Source organism: Drosophila sechellia, chromosome 3L (genome assembly GCF_004382195.2).
Source record: "Drosophila sechellia strain sech25 chromosome 3L, ASM438219v1, whole genome shotgun sequence".
In the NCBI taxonomy this organism is placed as follows: domain Eukaryota; kingdom Metazoa; phylum Arthropoda; class Insecta; order Diptera; family Drosophilidae; genus Drosophila; species Drosophila sechellia.
Genome location: NC_045951.1, coordinates 26,170,382 through 26,192,606, shown reverse-complemented (window position 1 = coordinate 26,192,606; position 22,225 = coordinate 26,170,382). Strand labels below are relative to the sequence as shown.

Below are 22,225 nucleotides of genomic sequence, written 5' to 3'. Positions count from 1 at the left end.
TTCTTGATAGCTGAGACAAGAGTTCTCTTTTCGTCGGAGAAATGGTCGCATCGCATCCCTTTAGGTTGAGATACAGAACGTCCTTCCCAGGGTTCCATTGGATACCAAGAACTTTGACAGGTGAATCCGCAGCTGATTTGTTGAGGAGCTGGATAGGTTCAAAACATCTATCTTCATCTGGTAATGATTTCAGAAGACGCCAACTATTAGAACTCCATTTGCGTAGCTTGAATTTTCCCTTATCCAAGAGGGCTATAAGCTCGTCCTTGAGAATCATAAGCTCATCGAATGTGTTGGCGCCTGTAGGGATATCGTCCACATAGGCATCGTGCAGAAGAGCGTGAGCTGCTGCAGGGTATTCATGGCCATGATCGTCGGCAAGTTGCTTTAGAACTCGAACAGCCAGAAATGGTGACGGTGCCAATCCGTAGGTAACCGTCAGCAGGCGAAAATGAAGCAGAGGTTCATTCTCAGTCGTGCGCCAAACAATGCGCTGAAAATTGGTGTGTGGCTTAAAGATTTTAAGGCCTCGAAACATCTTTTCGACATCTGCGCATAAAACATATTGGTGCTGCCGGAAGCGTAGACAAACGCCAAGAAGATCGCGTTGAATCGGTGGACCAATATGTAGTCTGTCATTGAGCGATACTCCAGAGCTGTCCTTTCCTGATCCATCAAAAACTACACGACATTTGATAGTCAGACTGTCCAGTTTGATGACAGCGTGGTGCGGCAAATAGAAGCAGGTGTCTGGGGACTCCTCAGCCTGAGCCGAGGTCAGTTGTTCCATATGTCCACGTTGCAAGTAGTCGTCCAGGAAAGCTTCGTACTGCTGCTTCAACTCTGGATACCGACGAAATTTGCGTTCCAGCGAGAAGAAGCGATTGATGGCCTGTGGCAAGGTCGAATCAATAGGCGGTGCCTTCTCCTTGAAGGGATACTCGGCGACGTACACCCCGTCCGTCGAGCGCTTGTGTGTGGCAGCAAAATGACGCTCTGTGGGATCGCTGGCGTCTAGGAGAGCCTGGTTAGGCTGAATGCTGTCCATCTCCATGAATGAACGAACCATCGTGTCTAGGTCCGCGTGATGAGTAACCGCAGAAGTAGGGTGATCATCGAATGCAGAGTAAGAGCCTGCAAGAATCCAACCAAATACAGTATTGAGTGCGATAGGAAAGTCGTTACCAATGTGTTTCCGATCTCCTGTGTATAGAGACCAAAGTTGATCCGATCCAACAATGACATCGATTGCTCCAGGTGTGCAGAACGTTGGGTCTGCCAAAGGAAGCTCTCAGATTTGCCTCCACGTAGAGGATGAGGTGTCAATAACTTGGGCAGGAAGTGATGACGTCAGCGAGTTGAGAATGAACGAGACCAATTCGACAGTTTGGCCCGAATGACGAGAGTGCAGCTTGATATGTGCGCGTCCTCGGGTAACGCCCGCGCTGTTGGCGGCGAGACCGAGAATAGAAATCCGTGCGTGCGTTCGACGCACGCCTATTCGCTGAACAAATGATTCCGATGCCGAGGTTATTGTAGATCCAGTGTCCAGGAGCAGCCTGCAGGTTGTAGTGTTTCCCCAGGCGTCGATGACGACAGCAAGTATGGTTGGCAACAGAGTCTGAGAACCAGCCGCCGGAATTTTCTCCAGAGTATGATGCGTAAAGTTGTTTTCCGCGGGAGTCTCGCTTCCCAAGCGATGACCTTCTCGAGCTAGCGGTTGATTGTGGCCAATTGTAGATCCCGCATGTGAGACTGCTGGTCGATCGCGGCTATCAACACTTGCTGTGTCAATGTTGTTGCCATTTTGAATTGGCTGCGACGAGCCATGAACCAAAGTATGATGCTTGCTTCCGACAAGTATGCCTCGATGTACAGTTGCCCATCATATGAGCCGGGCTGAGGCAATTGAAACAGAGCTTTCTTGATTTGAGGAAGTCTCGGCGAGATGCAATGTCGAGTGCGATGAATTGAGGACACTTAAACAGTTGGTGATTCTGCTGGCACGATGTGCACTTCGGCTCTTTCCGTCTTGGATGCGTGTCTGCGTGGTGCGCGTCGAGCTTGGGTTGATCGAGTTAATTTAAAAGCCTCCAACGTATCGCAGCGTGATGTGAGAAATTTCAAGAATCGGTTGATGGTCAACCGATCCGTTTTCCTCGGATTCAGCGCACTGAGCCCAGGCTTGGCGGGTATCGCTATCTAATTTTGAAAGTAAAATAAAAATTAGCCAGACCACGAATAACTGCGTCTGCACCATCGGCAATTTTCCGCACTGTGCCGATATTTGAATTTATAGCACTCGGAAGGCTCATGAAACTGTTTAAGAACGATCGAATAATTAGCGATTGTTTGTTATATCTCTGTTCCAGCCGATCCCATGCTTCCCGATAGTTGTCATTAGTAACTGGAATATGTTTAACTAATGCAAACGCGTCTCCGGCAAGGTACGATTTTAAATAATGAAATCGTTGGCAATCCGTCAGGCTCGAATTGGAAGCAATCGATCCAATAAACATGTCCGAAAAATGTTTCCAGTCCTCATAATTTCCAGAAAAAGTCGGAAGTTTAATTCGCTCGAACTGAAAATCGGCATGACTTCTCTGGGATGTGTCTGCGGCTTGAACTGTGGCATCAATACTGTTTTAGGTGACATCCCGTCTCAACTCCTCCAAAGTATTGCTGAGAATAGCGTGTGTAGCATAATGTTTGTCCTCATATGCGTCAAAATCCTCGTCAGGGTTCTCCCAATCGGCTTCCGATTTAAATGCATACAGCTCTTCCGAGAGCCGTACGAACCGCAAATAATTTTCCTGTAGTTGCACCAGGCGGACAACTATTGTTTGCACTGAATGAATGTCATTAACAAATTTTATGCGCACGAGTAATTTGGCTTTTGCAGAAGCCCCGTTTTTGAATCACACTCCGCATGGTGGTGGAAAGAAGGAAACGATTCTATACGATGTAGGAATCTATAGATCATCGTTTGCCAAAAGGCCAATAATCAAAATCAAATTCCCGAAAGAAACGCAGTTCCGGTAATCCGGCTCGAAGGATCAATTTTTATGTTCATAAATAAACCCGCCAGTGTTAGACTGTTTAGTTTGATTTATTGGTTAATTTCAGACACTTAATATTAATTAGTTCGACACCGATGCGTACGTTTTCTCGCAGATCAAAAATGTGACTAACTTAAGCTTTGGCTGTACTCACGCCATACGATTAAACTAGCATAAGACGTAAACAAGTTACAGTTAGAAGGGAGTTAGAAGTTTGGAAAAGTACTGGGCAATCTCGCGGACAATTACAGCGGTGCGATGCTTACATTGATTCCGCTGATAAGCTCCGCTGAAGCTGCAGACAAATGATAATGTAAACAAAGATAAAGGGTGACTTGTTCGCATATACAGGGTGTCTCGTTCCCAAACATACCGGCCCCCCTGAACGGTTGTTCAGCAGAGAGGCAGTACAGCGATTTTGGCAATTGGGCGTTTATATAATCCGTGAGCAGTCTTCACTGTAACGACTCGGACCTTGTTGTCGATTCCTGCGTGCACTGCGGTGATGCGGCCAAGAATCCATTTAGAGGGCGGTAGATTGGGCTCCTTGAGTACTACCAGTGTGTCGATCTTCAGATTCTCGGTTTCCAGATGCCACTTTGTCCGCTCATGAAGAGATGTCAGGTATTCCATATGCCACCTTTTCCAAAAGCCTTGAACCATGGCTTGCAGCTGATTCCACCTCTCCAATCGATTGACTTGCATATCCAGGCGACAGGGTTCAAGTATCCGTTTCATATGGAGTTTAATTGAGCGAATTCCAGCTTCCCACATCCCTCCAAAATGGGGTGCAGACGGAGGTATAAAGTGCCAAGAAATCCCTTCATTGGCAAAGAATCCTGCTAGTTCCTCATCTTTGGCTTGTTGAATGGCCAGACGTCTCATGTCATCCAAAGTTTGCTTGCCTCCATGAAATGTAGTTCCATTGTCCGAATACAGGTCAGTAGGCTTCGCTCGGCGGGCAATGAATCGTTGAAAGGCTGCGATGAAAGCCTGTGTAGTTAGCTCACTAACAACCTCGATGTGAAGTGCCTTTGTAGTGAGGCACACGAAAATAGAAAACCATGCCTTTCCGATGCGTGGAGTTCTTCCCTTTGATTCCTTGATTGCGATCGGTCCAGCGTAGTCCAGCGCTGTGTGTTGAAAGCAGCGGCTAGCTTAAACTCGAGGAATTGGTAGCTCTCCCATGATCTGGTTGCTTGTGCCCTTTCGTTGAAGAAAACAGGATTTGCATTGGAAGACTGCCTTTCTGACGAGATTGCGGGCTCCCAGAATCCAGTACTGCTGACGAAGATTGGTGAACGTTGCATCAACTCCAGTGTGCATATAGGAGACATGAAAATGTCGAACCAGCAGTCCAGCTAGTGGTGTATCTTTAGGTATCAGAATCGGGTGCTTGGCGTTGTAGTTGAGTGTAGATTGCTCGATTCTCCCACCGACTCGCATTACTCCATAATCATCCAGAAACGGAGAAAACCGGATAAGATGCGATTAAGCGTTAAGCTGGCGTCGATTCTCTAGCTGCGCATATTCTCTGGCAAAGGATTTTTGTTGCACATGTCGAATAAGTCGGCGCTGTGCGTCCAGCAACTCTTCAGACGTAAGGAATGGTGCCGAATTCCTATGATGGGATCGAAGAGTGTGAATAAAGCGATGACAGTAGCTAGATACCCTTATAAGAAGCGTCCAGGTTGAGAATTTGTGGATGAGTAACTCGTGTATACTTTCATCAGGAAAGTTATGTAGAGTCGTGGGCTTTATGGCTCGTTCTTCGGTGTTGAAATCGAAACTTGAAGATACGCTGAACTTTCTTGTAGAAGGTGGTCACTCAGAGGTGGGTGTGGCCAGCCAGGACGGACCTTTCCACCACAGTCGATGCTCCAGAAGCTTTGACGGATGAAGTCCTCGGGAAGCACAATCTGCAGGATTGTCTTCCGTGCGAACATGGTTCCAGCAGCTACGGGGAAAGTCGCTCAATATCTCAGAAGTTCGGTTGCAGACGTAGGTGTTCCACCGTCGAGGGGGAGCTGAAAGCCAGTGTAGCACAATTTCTGAATCTGTCCAGTAGCTCGTGCTGAAAAGAGGAATTGTTAGTGATGTTTTGCCAATAGAAAGCAATCGAGATAGAAGTAACGCAGCGTTTAGCTCCAAACGTGGAATTGATACGGGCTTGATCGTGGCCACCCGTGTTTTGGCGGCAACCAGAGTTACTTGAAAGCTGCATCCAACTGCAAACTCGAGCGTAAACTACCGCACCGTAGGCGTGCGAGGATGCGTTGGCGAATCCGTGTAGTTGAACATCTCGAAATGGTGACGCAATATACCGTGGTACTTGGCATTGCGTAAGTGCTGGCAAATCCTCTACTAAGGCTCTCCAGCGCGTACGTAGACTTTCAGGAATGGGGTCGTCCCACTGCAGGACACTTGTCCAGCTTTCTTGGAAGATTAGCTTGAGTAGAACTGTGACCGGCGCTACCAGTCCAAGCGGATCATAAATTCTTGATAGCTGAGACAAGAGTTCTCTTTTCGTCGGAGAAATGGTCGCATCGCATCCCTTTAGGTTGAGATACAGAACGTCCTTCCCAGGGTTCCATTGGATACCAAGAACTTTGACAGGTGAATCCGCAGCTGATTTGTTGAGGAGCTGGATAGGTTCAAAACATCTATCTTCATCTGGTAATGATTTCAGAAGACGCCAACTATTAGAACTCCATTTGCGTAGCTTGAATTTTCCCTTATCCAAGAGGGCTATAAGCTCGTCCTTGAGAATCATAAGCTCATCGAATGTGTTGGCGCCTGTAGGGATATCGTCCACATAGGCATCGTGCAGAAGAGCGTGAGCTGCTGCAGGGTATTCATGGCCATGATCGTCGGCAAGTTGCTTTAGAACTCGAACAGCCAGAAATGGTGACGGTGCCAATCCGTAGGTAACCGTCAGCAGGCGAAAATGAAGCAGAGGTTCATTCTCAGTCGTGCGCCAAACAATGCGCTGAAAATTGGTGTGTGGCTTAAAGATTTTAATGCCTAGAAACATCTTTTCGACATCTGCGCATAAAACATATTGGTGCTGCCGGAAGCGTAGACAAACGCCAAGAAGATCGCGTTGAATCGGTGGACCAATATGTAGTCTGTCATTGAGCGATACTCCAGAGCTGTCCTTTCCTGATCCATCAAAAACTACACGACATTTGATAGTCAGACTGTCCAGTTTGATGACAGCGTGGTGCGGCAAATAGAAGCAGGTGTCTGGGGACTCCTCAACCTGAGCCGAGGTCAGTTGTTCCATATGTCCACGTTGCAAGTAGTCGTCCAGGAAAGCTTCGTACTGCTGCTTCAACTCTGGATACCGACGAAATTTGCGTTCCAGCGAGAAGAAGCGATTGATGGCCTGTGGCAAGGTCGAATCAATAGGCGGTGCCTTCTCCTTGAAGGGATACTCGACGACGTTTACCCCGTCCGTCGAGCGCTTGTGTGTGGCAGCAAAATGACGCTCTGTAGGATCGCTGGCGTCTAGGAGAGCCTGGTTAGGCTGAATGCTGTCCATCTCCATGAATGAACGAACCATCGTGTCTAGGTCCGCGTGATGAGTAACCGCAGAAGTAGGGTGATCATCGAATGCAGAGTAAGAGCCTGCAAGAATCCAACCAAATACAGTATTGAGTGCGATAGGAAAGTCGTTACCAATGTGTTTCCGATCTCCTGTGTATAGAGACCAAAGTTGATCCGATCCAACAATGACATCGATTGCTCCAGGTGTGCAGAACGTTGGGTCTGCCAAAGGAAGCTCTCAGATTTGCCTCCACGTAGAGGATGAGGTGTCAATAACTTGGGCAGGAAGTGATGACGTCAGCGAGTTGAGAATGAACGAGACCAATTCGACAGTTTGGCCCGAATGACGAGAGTGCAGCTTGATATGTGCGCGTCCTCGGGTAACGCCCGCGCTGTTGGCAGCGAGACCGAGAATAGAAATCCGTGCGTGAGTTCGACGCACGCCTATTCGCTGAACAAATGATTCCGATGCCGAGGTTATTGTAGATCCAGTGTCCAGGAGCAGCCTGCAGGTTGTAGTGTTTCCCCAGGCGTCGATGACGTCAGCAAGGATGGTTGGCAACAGAGTCTGAGAACCAGCCGCCGGAATATTCTCCAGAGTATGATGCGTAAAGTTGTTTTCCGCGGGAGTCTCGCTTCCCAAGCGATGACCTTCTCGAGCTAGCGGTTGATTGTGGCCAATTGTAGATCCCGCATGTGAGACTGCTGGTCGATCGCGGCTATCAACACTTGCTGTGTCAATGTTGTTGCCATTTTGAATTGGCTGCGACGAGCCATGAACCAAAGTATGATGCTTGCTTCCGACAAGTATGCCTCGATGTACAGTTGCCCATCATATGAGCCGGGCTGAGGCAATTGAAACAGAGCTTTCTTGATTTGAGGAAGTCTCGGCGAGATGCAATGTCGAGTGCGATGAATTGAGGACACTTAAACAGTTGGTGATTCTGCTGGCACGATGTGCACTTCGGCTCTTTCCGTCTTGGATGCGTGTCTGCGTGGTGCGCGTCGAGCTTGGGTTGATCGAGTTAATTTAAAAGCCTCCAACGTATCGCAGCGTGATGTGAGAAATTTCAAGAATCGGTTGATGGTCAACCGATCCGTTTTCCTCGGATTCAGCGCACTGAGCCCAGGCTTGGCGGGTATCGCTATCTAATTTTGAAAGTAAAATAAAAATTAGCCAGACCACGAATAACTGCGTCTGCACCATCGGCAATTTTCCGCACTGTGCCGATATTTGAATTTATAGCACTCGGAAGGCTCATGAAACTGTTTAAGAACGATCGAATAATTAGCGATTGTTTGTTATATCTCTGTTCCAGCCGATCCCATGCTTCCCGATAGTTGTCATTAGTAACTGGAATATGTTTAACTAATGCAAACGCGTCTCCGGCAAGGTACGATTTTAAATAATGAAATCGTTGGCAATCCGTCAGGCTCGAATTGGAAGCAATCGATCCAATAAACATGTCCGAAAAATGTTTCCAGTCCTCATAATTTCCAGAAAAAGTCGGAAGTTTAATTCGCTCGAACTGAAAATCGGCATGACTTCTCTGGGATGTGTCTGCGGCTTGAACTGTGGCATCAATACTGTTTTAGGTGACATCCCGTCTCAACTCCTCCAAAGTATTGCTGAGAATAGCGTGTGTAGCATAATGTTTGTCCTCATATGCGTCAAAATCCTCGTCAGGGTTCTCCCAATCGGCTTCCGATTTAAATGCATACAGCTCTTCCGAGAGCCGTACGAACCGCTAATAATTTTCCTGTAATTGCATCAGGCGGACAACTATTGTTTGCACTGAATGAATGTCATCAACAAATTTTATGCGCACGAGTAATTTGGCTTTTGCAGAAGCCCCGTTTTTGAATCACACTCCGCATGGTGGTGGAAAGAAGGAAACGATTCTATACGATGTAGGAATCTATAGATCATCGTTTGCCAAAAGGCCAATAATCAAAATCAAATTCCCGAAAGAAACGCAGTTCCGGTAATCCGGCTCGAAGGACCAATTTTTATGTTCATAAATAAACCCGCCAGTGTTACTGTTTAGTTTGATTTATTGGTTAATTTCAGACACTTAATATTAATTAGTTCGACACCGATGCGTACGTTTTCTCGCAGATGAAAAATGTGACTAACTTAAGCTTTGGCTGTACTCACGCCATACGATTAAACTAGCATAAGACGTAAACAAGTTACAGTTAGAAGGGAGTTAGAAGTTTGGAAAAGTACTGGGCAATCTCGCGGACAATTACAGCGGTGCGATGCTTACATTGATTCCGCTGATAAGCTCCGCTGAAGCTGCAGACAAATGATAATGTAAACAAAGATAAAGGGTGACTTGTTCGCATATACAGGGTGTCTCGTTCCCAAACATACCGGCCCCCCTGAACGGTTGTTCAGCAGAGAGGCAGTACAGCGATTTTGGCAATTGGGCGTTTGTATAATCCGTGAGCAGTCTTCACTGTAACGACTCGGACCTTGTTGTCGATTCCTGCGTGCACTGCGGTGATGCGGCCAAGAATCCATTTAGAGGGCGGTAGATTGGGCTCCTTGAGTACTACCAGTGTGTCGATCTTCAGATTCTCGGTTTCCAGATGCCACTTTGTCCGCTCATGAAGAGATGTCAGGTATTCCATATGCCACCTTTTCCAAAAGCCTTGAACCATGGCTTGCAGCTGATTCCACCTGCATATCCATGATTCCACCAAGTATCCGTTTCATATGGAGTTTAATTGAGCGAATTCCAGCTTCCCACATCCCTCCAAAATGGGGTGCAGACGGGGGTATAAAGTGCCAAGAAATCCCTTCATTGGCAAAGAATCCTGCTAGTTCCTCATCTTTGGCTTGTTGAATGGCCAGACGTCTCATGTCATCCAAAGTTTGCTTGCCTCCATGAAATGTAGTTCCATTGTCCGAATACAGGTCAGTAGGCTTCGCTCGGCGGGCAATGAATCGTTGAAAGGCTGCGATGAAAGCCTGTGTAGTTAGCTCACTAACAACCTCGATGTGAAGTGCCTTTGTAGTGAGGCACACGAAAATAGAAAACCATGCCTTTCCGATGCGTGGAGTTCTTCCCTTTGATTCCTTGATTGCGATCGGTCCAGCGTAGTCCAGCGCTGTGTGTTGAAAGCAGCGGCTAGCTTAAACTCGAGGAATTGGTAGCTCTCCCATGATCTGGTTGCTTGTGCCCTTTCGTTGAAGAAAACAGGATTTGCATTGGAAGACTGCCTTTCTGACGAGATTGCGGGCTCCCAGAATCCAGTACTGCTGACGAAGATTGGTGAACGTTGCATCAACTCCAGTGTGCATATAGGAGACATGAAAATGTCGAACCAGCAGTCCAGCTAGTGGTGTATCTTTAGGTATCAGAATCGGGTGCTTGGCGTTGTAGTTGAGTGTAGATTGCTCGATTCTCCCACCGACTCGCATTACTCCATAATCATCCAGAAACGGAGAAAACCGGATAAGATGCGATTTAGCGTTAAGCTGGCGTCGATTTTCTAGCTGCGCATATTCTCTGGCAAAGGATTTTTGTTGCACATGTCGAATAAGTCGGCGCTGTGCGTCCAGCAACTCTTCAGACGTAAGGAATGGTGCCGAATTCCTATGATGGGATCGAAGAGTGTGAATAAAGCGATGACAGTAGCTAGATACCCTTATAAGACGCGTCCAGGTTGAGAATTTGTGGATGAGTAACTCGTGTATACTTTCATCAGGAAAGTTATGTAGAGTCGTGGGCTTTATGGCTCGTTCTTCGGTGTTGAAATCGAAACTTGAAGATACGCTGAACTTTCTTGTAGAAGGTGGTCACTCAGAGGTGGGTGTGGCCAGCCAGGACGGACCTTTCCACCACAGTCGATGCTCCAGAAGCTTTGACGGATGAAGTCCTCGGGAAGCACAATCTGCAGGATTGTCTTCCGTGCGAACATGGTTCCAGCAGCTACGGGGAAAGTCGCTCAATATCTCAGAAGTTCGGTTGCAGACGTAGGTGTTCCACCGTCGAGGGGGAGCTGAAAGCCAGTGTAGCACAATTTCTGAATCTGTCCAGTAGCTCGTGCTGAAAAGAGGAATTGTTAGTGATGTTTTGACAATAGAAAGCAATCGAGATAGAAGTAACGCAGCGTTTAGCTCCAAACGTGGAATTGATACGGGCTTGATCGTGGCCACCCGTGTTTTGGCGGCAACCAGAGTTACTTGAAAGCTGCATCCAACTGCAAACTCGAGCGTAAACTACCGCACAGTAGGCGTGCGAGGATGCGTTGGCGAATCCGTGTAGTTGAACATCTCGAAATGGTGACGCAATATACCGTGGTACTTGGCATTGCGTAAGTGCTGGCAAATCCTCTACTAAGGCTCTCCAGCGCGTACGTAGACTTTCAGGAATGGGGTCGTCCCACTGCAGGACACTTGTCCACTTTCTTGGAAGATTAGCTTGAGTAGAACTGTGACCGGCGCTACCAGTCCAAGCGGATCATAAATTCTTGATAGCTGAGACAAGAGTTCTCTTTTCGTCGGAGAAATGGTCGCATCGCATCCCTTTAGGTTGAGATACAGAACGTCCTTCCCAGGGTTCCATTGGATACCAAGAACTTTGACAGGTGAATCCGCAGCTGATTTGTTGAGGAGCTGGATAGGTTCAAAACATCTATCTTCATCTGGTAATGATTTCAGAAGACGCCAACTATTAGAACTCCATTTGCGTAGCTTGAATTTTCCCTTATCCAAGAGGGCTATAAGCTCGTCCTTGAGAATCATAAGCTCATCGAATGTGTTGGCGCCTGTAGGGATATCGTCCACATAGGCATCGTGCAGAAGAGCGTGAGCTGCTCCAGGGTATTCATGGCCATGATCGTCGGCAAGTTGCTTTAGAACTCGAACAGCCAGAAATGGTGACGGTGCCAATCCGTAGGTAACCGTCAGCAGGCGAAAATGAAGCAGAGGTTCATTCTCAGTCGTGCGCCAAACAATGCGCTGAAAATTGGTGTGTGGCTTAAAGATTTTAATGCCTCGAAACATCTTTTCGACATCTGCGCATAAAACATATTGGTGCTGCCGGAAGCGTAGACAAACGCCAAGAAGATCGCGTTGAATCGGTGGACCAATATGTAGTCTGTCATTGAGCGATACTCCAGAGCTGTCCTTTCCTGATCCATCAAAAACTACACGACATTTGGTAGTCAGACTGTCCAGTTTGATGACAGCGTGGTGCGGCAAATAGAAGCAGGTGTCTGGGGACTCCTCAACCTGAGCCGAGGTCAGTTGTTCCATATGTCCACGTTGCAAGTAGTCGTCCAGGAAAGCTTCATACTGCTGCTTCAACTCTGGATACCGACGAAATTTGCGTTCGAGCGAGAAGAAGCGATTGATGGCCTGTGGCAAGGTCGAATCAATAGGCGGTGCCTTCTCCTTGAAGGGATACTCGACGACGTACATCCCGTCCGTCGAGCTCTTGTGTGTGGCAGCAAAATGACGCTCTGTGGGATCGCTGGCGTCTAGGAGAGCCTGGTTAGGCTGAATGCTGTCCATCTCCATGAATGAACGAACCATCGTGTCTAGGTCCGCGTGATGAGTAACCGCAGAAGTAGGGTGATCATCGAATGCAGAGTAAGAGCCTGCAAGAATCCAACCAAATACAGTATTGAGTGCGATAGGAAAGTCGTTACCAATGTGTTTCCGATCTCCTGTGTATAGAGACCAAAGTTGATCCGATCCAACAATGACATCGATTGCTCCAGGTGTGCAGAACGTTAAGTCTGCCAAAGGAAGCTCTCAGATTTGCCTCCACGTAGAGGATGAGGTGTCAATAACTTGGGCAGGAAGTGATGACGTCAGCGAGTTGAGAATGAACGAGACCAATTCGACAGTTTGGCCCGAATGACGAGAGTGCAGCTTGATATGTGCGCGTCCTCGGGTAACGCCCGCGCTGTTGGCGGCGAGACCGAGAATAGAAATCCGTGCGTGCGTTCGACGCACGCCTATTCGCTGAACAAATGATTCCGATGCCGAGGTTATTGTAGATCCAGTGTCCAGGAGCAGCCTGCAGGTTGTAGTGTTTCCCCAGGCGTCGATGACGTCAGCAAGGATGGTTGGCAACAGAGTCTGAGAACCAGCCGCCGGAATATTCTCCAGAGTATGATGCGTAAAGTTGTTTTCCGCGGGAGTCTCGCTTCCCAAGCGATGACCTTCTCGAGCTAGCGGTTGATTGTGGCCAATTGTAGATCCCGCATGTGAGACTGCTGGTCGATCGCGGCTATCAACACTTGCTGTGTCAATGTTGTTGCCATTTTGAATTGGCTGCGACGAGCCATGAACCAAAGTATGATGCTTGCTTCCGACAAGTATGCCTCGATGTACAGTTGCCCATCATATGAGCCGGGCTGAGGCAATTGAAACAGAGCTTTCTTGATTTGAGGAAGTCTCGGCGAGATGCAATGTCGAGTGCGATGAATTGAGGACACTTAAACAGTTGGTGATTCTGCTGGCACGATGTGCACTTCGGCTCTTTCCGTCTTGGATGCGTGTCTGCGTGGTGCGCGTCGAGCTTGGGTTGATCGAGTTAATTTAAAAGCCTCCAACGTATCGCAGCGTGATGTGAGAAATTTCAAGAATCGGTTGATGGTCACACCGTTTTCCTCGGATTCAGCGCACTGAGCCCAGGCTTGGCGGGTATCGCTATCTAATTTTGAAAGTAAAATGAAAATTAGCCAGACCACGAATAACTGCGTCTGCACCATCGGCAATTTTCCGCACTGTGCCGATATTTGAATTTATAGCACTCGGAAGGCTCATGAAACTGTTTAAGAACGATCGAATAATTAGCGATTGTTTGTTATATCTCTGTTCCAGCCGATCCCATGCTTCCCGATAGTTGTCATTAGTAACTGGAATATGTTTAACTAATGCAAACGCGTCTCCGGCAAGGTACGATTTTAAATAATGAAATCGTTGGCAATCCGTCAGGCTCGAATTGGAAGCAATCGATCCAATAAACATGTCCGAAAAATGTTTCCTTTCCAGTCCTCATAATTTCCAGAAAAACTCGGAAGTTTAATTCGCTCGAACTGAAAATTGACATGACTTCTCTGGGATGTGTCTGCGGCTTGAACTGTGGCATCAATACTGTTTGAGGTGACATCCCGTCTCAACTCCTCCAAAGTATTGCTGAGAATAGCGTGTGTAGCATAATGTTTGTCCTCATATGCGTCAAAATCCTCGTCAGGGTTCTCCCAATCGGCTTCCGATTTAAATGCATACAGCTCTTCCGAGAGCCGTACGAACCGCAAATAATTTTCAAATAGAAGTTTGGAAAAGTACTGGGCAAGCTCGCGGACAATTACAGCGGTGCGATGCTTACATTGATTCCGCTGATAAGCTCCGCTGAAGCTGCAGACAAATGATAAAGTAAACAAAGATAAAGGGTGACTTGTTCGCGTATACAGGGTGTCTCGTTCCCAAACACCTACTAATATCTCTATATGATTTTTCTTTTTCTATTTTCGCTCCATTCCATTCTTAAAAAAAGTTTTTATTAAGCTTTCTTCTAATCCATATTATTTTTTGTTAAATCTGGTCTAAACGATTTGCCCTATTTATATAACGTCTTTTGATGATCTTGTTATGCTTAACATAAATTGTAAGCAGAAATTGTAGAAGTAGTACTATTGTAATGATCAGCAATAAGATCCACAACGCATTTATATCGTCTGGTTGATCTATAATTTTTACGTTATTAACTACGTTGGCAGTATTGTCCTTTGCCTCACTAGAATCGCTAAACCATCCCATTTTTTTTTTGTTTATTTTCAATGAAACGTTTTTTTTTCTATTTATGAGTTTTTTCTCATTATTATGATATTAATTTATTCTTCTAGAAAATCAAAAATAAAAAAAATGTTTACGTTTAATGAAGATAAGAATTGTTATATTCTGTCATTAAAAAAAATTTTTTTGCAGCTTAATATATGTATACTCAGTAGCAGAGGCGTGGAAATATTAGTTGTTAATAAATGTGGTTGGCTCACATATTTGTTTACAATATAAAAAAAAATTGTCCAACCGCATTGTTAGTAAAAAGCCTAACAGATATTAGTGTTTTTCAAGCAGCGGTTTCCCGCATCGGCTCGGGTTTAAAAATTAAAATTAAGGCAAATTGGGGCATTGGCATTTATTTATGCAGCCCGTTTACGTTGTTTCGCACCTTGCGAAATCTTGCTTTCGATGTCCTCAAGACGCTCTTTGTAGCGTTGTCGGGATGCCTCGTCTCTGGCCAACTGGGTCATTTTCTTAACCAGTCGGCGTTGTTTAAGTAGCTTTACCCTTTTTCCGGAGCGTTTGTGCTTCTTTGGTTCCTTCCTTTCTTGCCTTGCCCGGTACTCAGCTATTGTGAGTGGGCGTGGTCCATCTGCAGGATTTTGCTGCAGAGCTTCTTCCAACGTTGGCAAGTCCCTTTGTATCGTGGCGTGGGCTGTGCGTTTGAGAATTGTGGCTCTTCCGCCATCAATTATTATGTTTTATAATGTCATTTGAATTTATTAATTTATTTAATTTATAGTCGAACTAAGATCAGTCGACTGTAATTATTAGCACAATACTTTAAACACTTCGTGTGCGTCCTGCAATCGTCCTGTCACGGTCGCCATATGAAATTGCTATTTTAAAGGGTGCTATTTTGATGTTTAATAAAAGAAGAGCTTAGCTTCTGCTCTGTTCGATGTTCTTTATTTGAATAAGCAAGGTGTGCTGAAGTTGGGTTCAGCTAACCCGCACATACATTGCTTATATCTATGTATTCTTACTTAAATTTATACATATACATATGTATGCAGAAGGCATTGACCACTTGAGCTGCAAAGTGCATGCTCAGCATTCCCACGCTCCGCGATCGGCTTATGTATAAGCGTTAGATCGTATTACTGGGGCGCTGGAGTGCTTACGTAGTTTTTTGGTGGTCTTTTTGTATATTTGTATATTTATATTTATTATGACAAAGTGTCACAATGTATTGACGCTAAGTTATACCCAATCATTTATTGTATTTTTAGGGTAGATTAGTCCAATATGCTACAATAAGTTTTCAAAATTCGCTATAGTCCAACCAATCGATTCAAGAGCAATCGTAGATATCAAAACTCCGATACTGCAAATAATAAATCTGTTCCACAAACTAAAAACAGTTTACTGCGACAATGAAAGGTCTATCAACTCACAAACCATACAATCCATCCTAGAAAATAGGTATGGTATACAGGTCTCAAATGCGCCCCGTTGCGCAGCACATCTAATGGCCAAGTTGAGAGATTTTATAGCACCCTAGCGGAAATCGCACGGTCCATCAAGATAGATCAAAACATAACCGAAGCGACCGACCGTATTCTATTCGCAACAATAGAATATAACACAACTGTCCACTCGGTTACAAATAAAAAGCATCATGAAATAGTTCACGCTGGTCCACCAGATTTTGCGGGCACAATAAGAGACAAAATCAAAGAAGCTCAAGAGAAAACACTTAGGTACTCAAATGCACACAAAGGCAATAAGCAGTACTAAGTAGGCGAAAGAGTGTGGTTAAAAACCAACAGACGCCCGGGTACAAAATTAACGCCACTCTGCTCAGAAGAGGTCATCGAGGCTGATCTGGGTACGACTGTGCTTATTAAAGGGAGGGTGGTCCATAAAAACAATCTTCGGTAAGAGGGTGCTCAATTTAATTTTATATTTTTTATAGATTTTTTAATATTATCACCTTTTTGTACTTTGGTGACGTTCGTTACTCTCTATATTTTATATTTTTCGCACTTTGGTTAGGGAACTGGCTACTCCCTTTAGTCCTACTGACAACTCCCTCCTGGACCATAAAACTAAACGAATACTCACACGCTAACCACACACCAATAATGGACTGAGACATTACTTTATGGGACGAGTACGTTTACATGGGATATACAACGAACGTTACATCGTACGAAACTTACGCGGACGAGACGAAACACGCGATGGACTTCTTCGTGAAGGAGCACATAAGACGGGTACTTGAAACGGATTTGGAACGAATAGAGACTTCTGGACACACTAAAGGTACTACGTCACCGACATACCCGTAGTCTTAATTTCATAGGGACTGCTTTGAAAGCAATAGAGGGGACACCTGACTCTGACGACTGGGACCAGGTGAGGTTTAGACAGGGACAGCTAACGGACTCGGTAAACGGACAGATAGAAATAAACGACAAAATACAATTGCAATTAAACACACTGACCTCATCCATGAATTCTATTTTAAAATCGGACGATTTTGGCAAAAAAAACCGTGTTGTAATTCAAGAATTTGAAAATTTAATACTTGAAATCACCCTTTCCAAATTAAACGTAATAGGTCCAATAATCTTGAATGACGTTGACCTAAAGAAGATTGAAAGTAAACATCCCACAAACGTTAGCGTGTCAGATATTTTAGAGGTAGCCAGCATAAAAACTTTTCAAAATCGAGACCTATTGTACTTTTTAATAAAATTTCCGAAGCCTTTGTTAACTTCGAGAAAAATAAGAATATTCCCGCTACAGCATAAAAATAGAATCTTTGATTTCGAGGACGGTAGCACGGTTGCGGATTGCGGACCTGGACAATTGGACCCAGTCACCATGATCGACGAGGGAATGTTCATCACCAACGATGTAACGATAAATATCACCGACGAATAGGGAATAAGCCGGATAATATCAGGAACTCACCTGGTACCATTTACCGAAAAAATTAAAATAAACGGCACCCTTTACGTCAACAATATCGGAACATCAAGGAAGAAAGCCGCAGTTTCAGCCATGGCTAAAGTAAACGTTCTGAGACATCTAGAGCGCCTTAGTCTGTCATCAATTCACGGAATGAGCGTTAAAAATCTGCAGCACATCAACCAGCTTCAATTCCAACTGCCATCAGGCAACACCTGGATCTTTTGCTCTGTCTCCTCCACAGCCTCAATAACCCTGGTCATCATCTTTCTTATCTACCGCCTGAAAGTCAAACGTCAACAACCGTCTAAGACCATTGAATCCGGGGACGACTTCATCTTAAGACAAGGAGGAGTTAACACGAGCAAGTCAGAGGGGTGTAACGACCCGCCGAAATTCCGTCCAAGACCGGATGTGCCAACAATAACATCGACAAAGCTGAGCCAGCCCAGTAACGCATTTCACTTTAGCGAAAGCGACGTGCAAGGGTCACCGTAATGCGAGGCGGACATGTGCGTGCTGGGTGACCGTTGAGGGCATGAAACTCCAGTTGGCACGAGGCTCTGACTAGGCGCGCTGATGAGTCCGCTGCATCCAACCAAAGACTTGGCGGCCTTAATAAATTTGATTTGTATCTAGTTCGTAACAGACCAGAATTCAGAGCAGTTGGCTCTAATAAAAGAACCATTTAATTATACAAACGTATTTGGTTTAATTTACATATTTGTACGATATATGTGAGTATATATATGAATGTATTTTAAAAAATATGTATATTCTATTTACAATATTAAAATGTGGACATTGTAAATTTAAAATACAACTGAAAAAAATGCTGTTGATTCTCCAGACTGTGTACCCGAATGTACACGATTGTAAAAATATGAGCAATGGACAAACTTCGGGTTTTTATTTTCCTTAACATATCCAAAAGAGTACTTCTAAATGCATTATGCATTAAATACTTCTACCAAGCTTCATCTTTTTGGAAAAGTGAAATATTTGTTTGTTTTGTGGACAAAGAAACACTGTGTAATCATTAATTCCCTAGACACGTTCTGAACTTCCGACTGTGCACCAAAGTTCGCAGGTTGCTCATATTCGTTAACCAGAATTTAAAAAATTATGAAATTAGCACTTAAGTCCATGCATTTCTGGGATCCACATCCATCATATCTCAGCCAGTGTTGTCTCGCCCATACCAGATCGACGTTCGATAGCTGGGCTGCTCTTTCTTAATGATGTTTTGAACGGAAACATAGATAGTCCGTATCGTTTGGGGTTATTAATATTATTCTTTCAGTGAGAATTCTTTCATAACCTGGTCCCATTTAATGAAGACAATGTCAGGATTATTTATACGTGGCAAAAAGCTTTTGACAAGCCGATTGAAATTATTTGTCTTGTAACAAATAAAATTATGAAAAAGTGTGTGTTTAGGCAATGAGCTTATTCATTGACTTTGAAAAATGGTGTGGCAATTTATAAAACACGGTAAAGTTAATGTTTAAATTAAAATTTCAATATATTTTGCTACACAGGGCTGTAGGGTATAAAGAACGGCGGCAGTGCCCGTACCGAACCGATTAAGAAATAAAGTGTATCACAGCAGCACCAGGGCTATCAACACTTAATTTGTAACTGAACTCTCTATACAGAAGGCAAACGAGCAAGTTTCATAGAATAAAGATTAAGTCTCTATTGAGAGAGAGGAACATAGCATATAGGGGAATGCAAAATATATTGCTGCACAGAGTAATGTATAAGAGTAATAAATAAAATATCTCAAATTAAAAGAAGTGAAAAATTATAAAAAAATAAAAAAAGGACAAATCAAAGAAAACGGATCAGATTGACATGCCATTTCTTAAATCCGACCGAAAAATAAAGGTCAATGATAATAGGCCAAAAAAAGAAAAGAAAAAGGATAAAGATAAGCAGATTTTAGTCCATATACCAGATGACACAGAATAATTTACCAAGGTGCCTTTAGCTAACAACGATGAACCTGTATTGAAATCAAGTTCCATGACAATAAATTCATAGTTAAGGTGCCGCCACAAATAAAAAGTCTCCAAATCAAATACCAAAACTTACACTGAAACTTAGTGGAAAATCTACATTATTTTCGTCTTCAGAAAAGGATATGACAGATGCAGGGAAACTAAAGCAAACCACGATTTTGCCTTGATAAAATAAGAAGCGTGATAATTATAATTCTCCGAAGCTTGCTCGTTTTTCTCCATTGTTTACCGCCTATGAACAATCTGAAACACTGCATTTATGAAACAGTTTCACGGCAGTGTTGCCTGTACCAAAGATACTAGAATAACAAGATGCGTAACGGCCCTTTTTTTTGGTGACGGCCAAACGGCTCTCTCGAGTTTTTGTTCAAGAGAGAAAGAGCGGAGAGCGCTACAGCAAACAGCTCTTTTCTACGCATACAGTGATAGTAGACAACTGTATGTGTGCACACGTATGCTCATGCATTGTAAATTTGACAAAATATGCCCTTCACCTTAGAAGTTCGTTGACTTTAAATCTATATTATTTTTTATCAATTGACACCATGCGAAAAATTCTTGTTTTGCATTGCCTTAACGTTATAATTATTTAAATAAAGCTTAGAAATAGTAATAGCCGAAACTACGTACTTCAAAAAATAAATTTCGAAAATGACTTTATATTAGAATACTTGTCATTTGGGTATTCAGCTTGCGACGTGAGAAAAATTAATAAGGCAGTGATTGTTGAGTGCTTGTGTCCGCACTTGGTGCCTCGGACTTCGGGAAATTAAAGGCACCATCTGATATAAATTTTTTAATATTTAAATAATTGGCGACGGAAAAATAAACGCAAAATATAAAAAAAAACAATAGTAAGAAAAATAACCTAATTGGGGAACATAGAAATGTTTTAATGTTAAACATTAAAATATTTCAAGTCGACTCGAAGGCCTAATAAATATAGGACCCCATTAAAATTGTAATGGCCTCCCCGTGGTATTCCCTGGGTACCGAATATTACATATAATTAACATAATTATAAATATGTAGACGGTATCTAATTCGAGCGGCGATTTTAACAATCGAATTTAAAAAACTTTAAAATTATATTAGTCAGGGCGTGAATTTTTAATTATTATTTTAGTTCATCATATTGCTACGAAATTGGCCACAACTCCAAATATGTAAATTCGTTTCATTGATCAGAATTGATTTCGTCCCGAAAATCGTCTTCTAGCACAACACGCACACATATACGCGTTCTCGACTCTTGTTTTTACTCACACAAGCAAGCAAATTCTATTTTTAGATTTCTTACGCTCTCAGCGTAAGCGAGCGGAAACAGAGCAAATTTGGCCTTCACCAAAAAAGTGGCTGAATAGTGCCAAACCAATGTATGGCCGTTACGCATCTTGTTATTCTAGTGGTTTGACCAAACAGTGTGTGTATGGTAGTTTTCTGCGGTTGACATGGGTCAACAAACTTGCAACGCTTGGATGTCTCTAGAAAGTGTATGCTTAATCTCAACCTTCTATCTTTTATAGTTCCTGAGACCGAGACGTTCATACGGATAGACGCACATGGCCAGATCGACTCAGCTATGTAGTTTTATTTACTTTATGTGGGCGGAAGCGCTTCTCTCCCTCGCAATACAATCTCGGTGCTCGCCACATTTTAGACATGAGCCCTAGAACAAAAATTAGTTACAATTTCATCGGTTCAGCTTGTTTCAATAAGTCAATAAAAATTATTTCAATCTCGCTGTTATGTTAATAAAACTGTTAGAGCGACCCGCGTGTATTCCCTAAATTTCAAAATACACTAACTTTTTGGACATCTTGTATTAAACTTATTTTATTGTATAAGTTAGAGGGCTCTAGCAATTTAATTTACCTACTAACTAACTTAAAATTAATTCCATTTAATTTGCTGTTTCACAGGCATCTACCCAATCATTGTAAACATCAATAGGTTCTGAAAGGAAGTTAATTCCCGTTTGAAAATCCTCCAAGCACACCCTACAAGTTATTTTCGCTGTATTTCTGCTTTTATCCCTGAAATTATAAAATTAAGAGTTGTGTTTTAATAAATTCAAGTTTTGGAACCAAATAAAATCTGTCTATATATTTGGTCGAATAATAGTAGAACCAGAACTGTCCTGAATATGTACATTTTAACCTCACACGATTTTTCATGGTTGCAAAATGGGCAATTAAATTGTTGATCAAGGGGTTCAATATTCTTTCTCTTCGGAGGCGGTTTTCTTTTAGACTTCCTTCTTCCCATTTTTTTAATGCCTTTTAAGTTTTTTCACTATGCGCGGTTACAGCAATAAAATAACAATGCCAAACATGCTAAGATAACGAAATATTTTTGTACAAATTTACCAGATCTACCGTATTTTTACTCATACCCAATTTAAGATTGGCGTTATACCCGATTCACACAAATCGTTACCTCACATCTTATTGGCTAGTAATAAATAAACTTAGCTTATATTACAATATTTATGAGCACTTTAAACTGTGACGCAAATGCGACCTATTAAAGTAAACGTGGCTTATTTCGTATATACAATAAATATTAGGAAGCGTTTTTGACCCAACAAAGTAATATAATCTCAATCAGAAAAACTTGCCTAGTCGGTTTTGCCACAGAACTCTGTCGTTTTATTTCTCACAAATATTTCTCACACGCCCCATTTTTTAACAACGTTTTTATGTTCCGATCCACATTCCAATCAAATTCTTAAATTCCTCAATCTCGATTACACTATCTTTGTTCTTAAGACTATACAATTAATTCTATCGATATTATTGTTAGCAAAGTTTTACGCACTGGAAAAGCATAGAAAATACGGCTTTTCCATCGAAGCGGATTGT

At 43.5% G+C, this 22,225-nt stretch overlaps 2 protein-coding genes across 3 annotated transcripts; both read right to left on the bottom strand.

Moving 5' to 3' along the window:
- Positions 1–3,653: 3,653 nt before the first annotated feature.
- LOC116801168 lies at positions 3,654–11,789 on the bottom strand. The gene is made up of 2 exons (XM_032719175.1): positions 9,295–11,789; positions 3,654–3,741 (listed from the first exon to the last, which is right to left on the bottom strand). The coding sequence occupies exon 1, from the start codon at positions 11,623–11,625 to the stop codon at positions 10,957–10,959; it is 669 nt and encodes a 222-aa protein (XP_032575066.1). The 5' UTR covers positions 11,626–11,789; the 3' UTR covers positions 3,654–3,741; positions 9,295–10,956.
- A 9,380-nt stretch (positions 11,790–21,169) lies between these two features.
- Positions 21,170–21,704, bottom strand: LOC6621163 (transcription elongation factor 1 homolog). Of its 2 annotated transcripts, none has more exons than XM_032718825.1 (2): positions 21,529–21,704; positions 21,170–21,397 (listed from the first exon to the last, which is right to left on the bottom strand). In XM_032718825.1, the coding sequence occupies exons 1-2, from the start codon at positions 21,627–21,629 to the stop codon at positions 21,265–21,267; spliced, it is 234 nt and encodes a 77-aa protein (XP_032574716.1). In that variant the 5' UTR covers positions 21,630–21,704; the 3' UTR covers positions 21,170–21,264. The 2 variants fall into 2 exon arrangements, with proteins under 2 accessions (XP_032574716.1, XP_002045341.1); XM_002045305.2 differs by having other exon boundaries at positions 21,514–21,698.
- Positions 21,705–22,225: the final 521 nt, after the last annotated feature.